The sequence below is a fragment of the Microtus pennsylvanicus genome, chromosome 6 (genome assembly GCF_037038515.1).
Source record: "Microtus pennsylvanicus isolate mMicPen1 chromosome 6, mMicPen1.hap1, whole genome shotgun sequence".
Taxonomy (NCBI): Eukaryota; Metazoa; Chordata; class Mammalia; order Rodentia; family Cricetidae; genus Microtus; species Microtus pennsylvanicus.
In genome coordinates, this window is record NC_134584.1 from 72,069,726 (window position 1) to 72,078,530 (window position 8,805).

Consider the following 8,805-nt stretch of genomic DNA (forward strand, 5'->3'; position numbering starts at 1 on the left):
TTTATTTTATAAGTAAAAAGAAAGCATTGAGTGCATCCTTCAGTAACCCCCAGTACACTTATCAAAGAGCTCTGGGAAGAAGGTATGTGGGGATCCACAGCATTAACACACATTGAAAAACTATTCCCGAGAGGAGGGCTTTCTTTAGATAGGTTCTTCTTTTGGGGGTAAGTTCAATGCTAGAAAAACAGCCAAGGAAAAAGAAACCTCTTAAAGGAATATACCACAGAAAATACAATCCAATCGATACAGATTTTAAAAGAATTCTTGAACAACATATCTGTTTCTAAGCGTTCTTACTTAGTATAGTTTGGCCTAAAGAAAGCTTTCCTATTTTTCAGTTAATCCAAAAACAGCTTTCTGAAATGACACATGATCACTTGAGCGCTGCCTGTGGCCTGAGCTGAGACGCTTTCCAGTTATAAATATTCATGGAGTAACTGCCCTGTACTTTGCCCTTTTAACATGTTGGTCATGATAAGGAAGGTGTTCGGCAGATACTTAATTGTACTTCATTAATTTGACCATTTCCCCAGTACTGGTATCTTATTAATAAACCTTTACATCATAACAATTTTCTTCCTTTCAAATTTTAGAATTCTAACCACTGTCTAGAGTACTAAGCTTCTTGTTTAATTGAAATATTACTCAGACCTTGAAGCAATCACATAGATGACCATATCTGCCTTCTTAATGATTTTCTGTTTAGGATTTCACACATTTGTTAAAAAGTCTTCAGACAATCATGAAGAATCAGTTACAGAGCTTCAATATACAAGGAAGAGGTGTTTTTCTCAAATGTCAGCAATGACAAACCCAAGTTTTAGGAAGGGCAATACTTGTTGAGGGTTGGTGCAGATGGTGGCCCTCTAGTTTTGACTGGCAAAACAGTTCTTATCATCTAATAGAAGTTAAGGTAAGTTCCTTTCAGAATCTGAGACACCCATTGGAGTTACGCTAGAGGCAAAACTAAACTATTTCTGAACATGCACTCTGTTGATCACGATTTCTTTGGCATAGTTATAATTGTTTCTTAATTTAAAATCAGATTAGCAGTTTCTATAAATTTGGAATTACAGACAAATAAACAGACTGACAGAATAAAGTGCACACAGAAGAGGCCACTAAAGAAACCCACCTGAATGACCACGAACTTCCCTTTCAGGGGAAAAGGGTTAAGTGCCCGTTGAAGAGTCTGAAACCACAAAAGCAGAATCCAGAGAAAACTGTCCTTTTTCTATGTAGCTCTTGACCTTCAGTTATTTTCTGTCCCAGCCTTGTTAGCCAAGTCTCCGCAATTTAAACATCTTTAGCACTAAAGCCGTCATGTATTTACATGAGCAGGTGCTGACCCATCTAGTATAAAGGCTTTTCTACAGTCTTGTAAATTTTATACTTCTCAAACCAAAATTTAGCTTCTTCTAAATGTGAATGCCATCTGGTTTTATCCATCACACCTGTGCCCCTGACACTCTCCCTAGCACACACTGTAGGACTGGAAATCAGTTTGTCAGATAATTTTATTAATTTTTATAATTTTATTAATTTTTGCGGTGGGGGAAGAGAGGAGGATTAAAAGAGACCAATTCAAGAGACTTGGCTTTTCTTTCACCACTGCAGAAACTGGTCCTGACCCCTGTATCTCCGTCCTGAAGCCAGACTTGGGGATGCTGATCTCCTGGCACATCTCCCACTGTGGAGAATATCAGAATGATGACCTGAAGGAAGCTTCAGAAAAACCAACTTACTCATTCTCTATGGGTCACTCTGAGGTTGGGAGAAAGTTAATCCTACTAGGGAAATCATATTAGTCTTGCCTCTCCATTTAAAGGTCATGGTCAGAAATACATGTTGCTCAAGCTCTCTAATCTCCATTGCCACATCTGATGGCTCAGGATGAAGATTCCATGGTTAGGTTTCCTGAGCCATTAGTGCTGGATCTGGAAAGTTTTAAGCAAAGACAGACCGGTGGCCTTGTCCTCAGTCAGACTACCTTTGGACATATTATTTCAAATTAAGAGCAGAGTTAGAACCTTCATCAACAGAAACTCCTATAACCAACTGGTTATAATTACCTCTAATGCTTTCTAAGACTTCTTCATACCCTCCATACCTACAAAATGCTCCACCCTGGTTTACCAGCTCCTTCATTGTGTCTTATTAACCTCTCTGTATAACTGGGAGAGTGACCCAGAGACTTTATCCTCTGAAATCTGACAGTCATTCCAAAGTTAGGTGCTTTTCAGGGATTGGCTAGGCTACCTGTCTCACTACAGTAAGACCTTGTGCATCCATTATCTGCTTGCTTATGATTAATGGGTGAATGACTCCTCCTGATCTGGCAGAGTTTATTCTAGAACTGTGTAGCTGACTCACAACTTCCTGAGCCCACTCTTTCCCTTTCATGCAACAGATCTATGCTCTAAACAGGTATCTACAGACTGGAGAGCAGAATGCACATGTCAGCTCTGAGACTCACAATTAGAACACAGATGTCCCAAGAGTACCAGTCACAATTCTTCAGTAAATAAGGAGGAGAATTTTCAAAACTAACTAGAGTTGCCAGGGGGAAACATCGATATAAGCTCAGATCCCAAGACTGCGTGGGGGTAAGAACGTGGGAGAGACAAGATCAATAGCTTTTCTCAAAAAGAAATGAAGTCTACACTTCTCTTACGACAACCTACAGTATGTTCTTCCAATCATATATAACAAGATTACAGCTTTCCTAATTTTCAGATGCTTCATAATTAAATTTCTGCTCTTGAAATGATAAGGCCTTTTCTCTGCTTCAGAACTTTTTTTTTTAATTGGGAGCAGTTGAATATTTTCATGACCAAAACTTTAAAAGCCTGAGTTATTACAAAAGCATAAGAAAAAATGATTATATTTGAGTTGGGGGAAACTCTTCTCCACTGTTGAAATACCACAAGTCCCTGAGCTATTATAAATAATTCTAAAATAAATTTGCAAAGAGAGAACTTGAGTTTATCTCAGACTAGACTTTTGCATTTCATTTAAGAACTACGTGTGCATTATCATTAAAACTGTGGCCATAAGAATTTTGACTGAACACTAAACATGTTGCTGTGACAACATAATTTTTCATACGTTTTAAGGTTGAAATAATCTTTTATAGAAATTTTACATCAAGTGACATCTTTTTATCTTAATAATTTGTTTCATTTACTACCATAATATATCTTGTATGTTGTCATAAGAAAATCAATTTGCTTTTATAAACTCACTATCTATAATTTTACCACATCTATGTTGCCCTCATACCTTCTTATAATCCAGTAAAATTGATTTGAACCATGATTAAGGGTAGATTAATCAGAACTTGGAAGGATTTTTGTCCTTTAAATTCATACTTACTTGTTAAGTCATCAGTATCCACCTCACATAAAAAAGACAACTAAGACAGTGGGCTGCTGTATAATTTTGATTTCCTTATCTGACTCTTGAAGAAAATAACATGTAACACATAAACATCTAAGATCAGAATGATGTGCTAATACATGCTAATAATATTATTTATTATTTATACCAATGCTTCTGTTGCAAATAGCAGACAATTCTACCTAGCTTATATAATAATGGTGCTACACTGTTTCCAGAGACCTAAAGTAGGACAGATTTTAAGGTTGGTTTGTGCTGTAGTTTTAGTGCCCACTTAGAAGCCAGTATCTGCCTTCACTGTCTTTCATTATTTTTGCTTTATTTTAAGACTGTCATTACCTATATTAAATGTTCCTTTTCACCCCAGACCTGGATCATATAAAATCCTTAGGGCTTACTTCCTCGTGGTCCTCTTGGGAGACTGGCTGTTACAACTGTGCTTGGCTCTGTGTTCCCGTAAGTATGACTAAAGTCATAGTAGTATAATATATCAAACTACCTGTCTCAGTTATGGTCTCTATTGCTGTAAAGAGACACCATGATCATGGCAACTCTTATAAAGATAACATTTATTTGGGGCAGCTTACAGTATAGAGGTTCAGTCCATTATCATCATGGAGGGGAGCAAGGCAGCATCCAGACAGACATGGTGCTGGAGAAGGAGCTGAGTGTTCTTACCTCTTGACCCACAGGCCAGGAAGTGGTCGGAGACACTGGACAAGGCTTGAGCATAGATATGAGACCTCAAAGCCCACCCCCATAGTGAAACACTTCCTCCAACAAGGCCACACGTACTCTAACAAAGCCACACCTCCTAATAGTGCCACTCCGTATGAGCTTATGGATGCCAATTCATTTAAACTACCATAATAATAAAGTGTTTGCTGTCAGGAGCTGATGAATACAGAGTGTGGGAATGAAGAGGGCTTGGTTGTTCATTGCCATGTTTATTTCAAGTATCCTGGGCCAGGCTGGCTCCTAACTTCTAATGGGGAGAACATAAAATAATAAGCAGCTAAGAGTATCTTTTTAAAAATTAAAAAGAAAGAAACACTGTGTCCTTGAAAACAGCTAAAAGGTCAACGGTTTCCAACAGAGGTTATTGCTGTACCTCCTACAGTATAAAATGCCCGGGTGGTTCACTTCTATTGCCAAAAATGTTGCGATAGAAACACTTTGGATAGCTTTCTGTACTGCTCCGGATGGGTCCATACGGCATTGTTCTTGATCCCCCCACGTAACTTAAAGGGAAACTTACACAATGTCCACAGCCCTTGATGTCCCGCAAATGAAGGAGGAAGGATGTCCTCAAATTCCTCGCTGCAGGCACCCACTTGGGTGGCACCAACCTCGACTTCAGATGGAGCAGCACCTCTACAAATGGAAAAGCGACGGCATCCACATCATCAATCTGAAGAGGACCTGGGAGAAGCTGTTGCTTGCAGCTCGGGCTATTGTTGCCATTGAGAACCCTGCTGATACCAGCGTCATCTCCTCCAGGAGCACTGGGCAGAGAGCGGCGCTGAAGTTTGCTGCCCCCAGTGGAGCCATTCCGATTGTTGGCCGTTTCACCACAGAGACCTTTACTAACCAGATCCAGGCAGCCTTCAGGGAGCCACGGCTTCTGGTGGTGACCAATCGCGGGGCTGACCACCAGGCCCTCACAGAGGCATCTTACGTGAGCCTGCCCACCATTGCTCTGTGTAACACAGACTCACCTCTGCGCTACGTGGACATCACGATTCCACGCAACAACAAGGGAGCTCACTCAGTGGGACTGACGTGGTGGATGCTGGCCAGGGAAGTATTCCGCGTGCGTAGCACTATCTCCCATGAGCACTCATGGGAGGTTATGCCTGGTCTTTACTTCTACAGAGACCCAGAGGAGACTAAGAAGGAAGAACAGGCTGCTGCTGAGAAGGCTGTGACCAAGGAGGAATTTCAGGGCGAAGGGACCACGCCAGCTCCTGAGTTCACTGGTGCTCACCCAGAGTGGGGCAGACTGTCTGAGGGTGTGCAGGTGACCTCCATACCCATTCAGCAGTTCCCTACCGAAGGCTGCCCAGTCAGTCACTGAGGACTAGTCCCCAGCTCCCACAATGCAGGCCACTGAGTGGGCTGGAGCCACCACTGAGTGGTCCTCAGCTCCTCTGCAGACACCTGAGCAAAGGAATAAAAGTGGAAGAAAATAAAGTTCCTACAAGCTGAAAAAAGAAGAAAGAAAGAAAGAAAGAAAGAAAGAAAGAAAGAAAGAAAGAAAGAAAGAAAGAGAAAGGCAGTTTGTATCCTGAATGATGGTTAAGGTATTTGCTGTATGTTGGCATCCCTCAAGATCTGTCACAAACATCTGACAGAACAGTTTATTACCTTAGCTCAGGTTCCCTGTGCTCTGTGAATGTGACCATCAGTGGTATTCTTCTTAGACTATCTGCAGTTTAGAATCATTTTGCAGCAATTTGACTGTGTACCGCGAACAAATGGCTTAGGTACCTATTTAAGACATATCAAAGAACTGGTTCCAATTTCTCCCTGTATCCCTCTGTGGCCACTTGTTCCAGGGCCCTTTCTGGCTGGCACACCTCTGGGTCCTCCCAGATGACACCTAGCCCAAGGAGCTGGGCTGCTCTTCCCCATATAATACAAACATTTTGGTTGCCCTCTCTTTGGGTCTCCGAGCTGCTGCACGGGGTTCCCTCTCTCCCCTCTCCTTCCCTGACCCCCTATCCCCACAAGGCTGAGGGTTGCGTCCACTCTGGACTCTTCCAGGTGTCCCTGCCTTTAGCCATGCTGTCCCGCATGTCTATAATACACTCTCCTCCACCATGCTGTCCCGCATGTCTATAATACACTCTCTCCTCCACCGTACCTGTCCCGCATGTCTATAATACACTCTCTCCTCCACCGTACCTGTCCCGCATGTCTATAATACACTCTCTCCTCCACCGTACCTGTCCCGCATGTCTATAATACACTCTCTCCTCCACCGTACCTGTCCCGCATGTCTATAATACACTCTCTCCTCCACCATGCTGTCCCGCATGTCTATAATACACTCTCTCCTCCACCATACCTGTCCCGCATGTCTATAATACACTCTCTCCTCCACCATGCTGTCCCGCATGTCTATAATACACTCTCTCCTCCACCATGCTGTCCCGCATGTCTATAATACACTCTCTCCTCCACCGTACCTGTCCCGCATGTCTATAATACACTCTCTCCTCCACCATGCTGTCCCGCATGTCTATAATACACTCTCTCCTCCACCATACCTGTCCCGCATGTCTATAATACACTCTCTCCTCCACCGTACCTGTCCCGCATGTCTATAATACACTCTCTCCTCCACCATGCTGTCCCGCATGTCTATAATACACTCTCTCCTCCACCGTACCTGTCCCGCATGTCTATAATACACTCTCTCCTCCACCGTACCTGTCCCGCATGTCTATAATACACTCTCTCCTCCACCGTACCTGTCCCGCATGTCTATAATACACTCTCTCCTCCACCGTACCTGTCCCGCATGTCTATAATACACACTCTCCTCCACCGTACCTGTCCCGCATGTCTGTAATACACTCTCTCCTCCACCGTACCTGTCCCGCATGTCTATAATACACTGTCTCCTCCACCGTACCTGTCCCGCATGTCTATAATACACTCTCTCCTCCACCGTACCTGTCCCGCATGTCTATAATACACTCTCTCCTCCACCGTACCTGTCCCGCATGTCTATAATACACTCTCTCCTCCACCGTACCTGTCCCGCATGTCTATAATACACTCTCTCCTCCACCGTACCTGTCCCGCATGTCTATAATACACTCTCTCCTCCACCGTACCTGTCCCGCATGTCTATAATACACTCTCTCCTCCACCGTACCTGTCCCGCATGTCTATAATACACTCTCTCCTCCACCGTACCTGTCCCGCATGTCTATAATACACTCTCTCCTCCACCGTACCTGTCCCGCATGTCTATAATACACTCTCTCCTCCACCATACCTGTCCCGCATGTCTATAATACACTCTCTCCTCCACCGTACCTGTCCCGCATGTCTATAATACACTCTCTCCTCCACCGTACCTGTCCCGCATGTCTATAATACACTCTCTCCTCCACCATACCTGTCCCGCATGTCTATAATACACTCTCTCCTCCACCATACCTGTCCCGCATGTCTATAATACACTCTCTCCTCCACCGTACCTGTCCCGCATGTCTATAATACACTCTCTCCTCCACCGTACCTGTCCCGCATGTCTATAATACACTCTCTCCTCCACCATACCTAGTCTCGGTTGTGTTCTTTTCCTCTTCCTTCTTATTTCCTTTTCCATTCAGGAGCCACCAGCCAGTGGGGTTGTCAGGAGGGGGTGTAATCTTTATAAAGTGGGGGCAGCTAGTGAGAGGAAGTTAGATCATTGGAGGCATATCCATCCCCCTAATGTCTTCCTTTTCTTGCTTCCTGGTCACCACAGCGTGAGAAGGGTGCTCCAGTATGTCCCTGTCATAATGCACTGTCTCGGCACAAATCTAGAGAAACAGAAACAGCTAACAATAGACTGAGATCGCTCACACCGTGAGTTAAAATAGACCTTTCTACTCTCTCTGCTGATGCAATACTTGCTAGCTGTTCTTTAGACTGTGCTTGGTGCTGTGGCTTGAATGTGAGCTGTCTCCCCGAGGTGCACACGTTTGAACACTTCAGCCAGCTGTACTGTTTGTAAAGGTTGTGCAACCTTTCTGAGAGAGAGCCTTGCTGCAGAAACTGAGTTGCTGGGAGCAGACCTTGAGATTCATAGTCCAGCCCCACATCCTTTTGACGTCCTATGTGCAGATGTTAGCCAGCCTCCAGCTCCCAACATGTACCTTCTTCAACCATTACGATGTTTCCCACCATGACGCACCATAGTCCCCTGAAACTACACACTCAACAAGCCTTTTCTCCATTATGCTGCTCTTGTTGGTGTATTTTATCATAACATGAAAAAACAAATCAAATACTTACTATATATTTATAAGTTAATAAACATTAAACATACAGCTCATATCACAGATCTCCATACAAAACAGTCAAAGTGCTGCTTACTGTTTCCCAAAACAAACAAATATTGTCTCCTCAAGTATTTACTAAATCTAAATATAATCCTTTCCATTGTTAGTATTAAAAAGAAATTAGGACGCAAAGGTTTCAATGGAGGCAGGCGACAGAGAATGTTGGATAGTGCTGGTCTCTCCCAGGCTGATCGCAATGACTCACCCTTGCAGTCCTCAGGCCAGTTAAACACTTCCTACACCTTCTGAATTTTCCAGCTTCCTTGCATTGACTGAAGCCACAATGACTGCACCTTCACTACTACTTAGTGACATCAAATACAGAATGCACATGACCTAA

General features: G+C 43.4%; 1 protein-coding gene across 1 annotated transcript; it reads left to right on the plus strand.

Annotated features, from left to right (window-relative positions):
* The first annotated feature begins 4,663 nt into the window (after window positions 1-4,663).
* On the plus strand, window positions 4,664-5,479 carry LOC142852865 (small ribosomal subunit protein uS2-like). Its single transcript, XM_075977868.1, has one exon. It carries the CDS (start codon window positions 4,664-4,666, stop codon window positions 5,477-5,479), a length of 816 nt encoding a protein of 271 aa, XP_075833983.1.
* The last annotated feature ends 3,326 nt before the right edge of the window (window positions 5,480-8,805 follow it).

Excerpts from the sequence above, each read along its gene's own strand:
- LOC142852865 (XM_075977868.1), top strand. The coding sequence starts at position 4,664 with ATGTCCACAGCCCTTGATGTCCCGCAAATGAAGGAGGAAGGATGTCCT.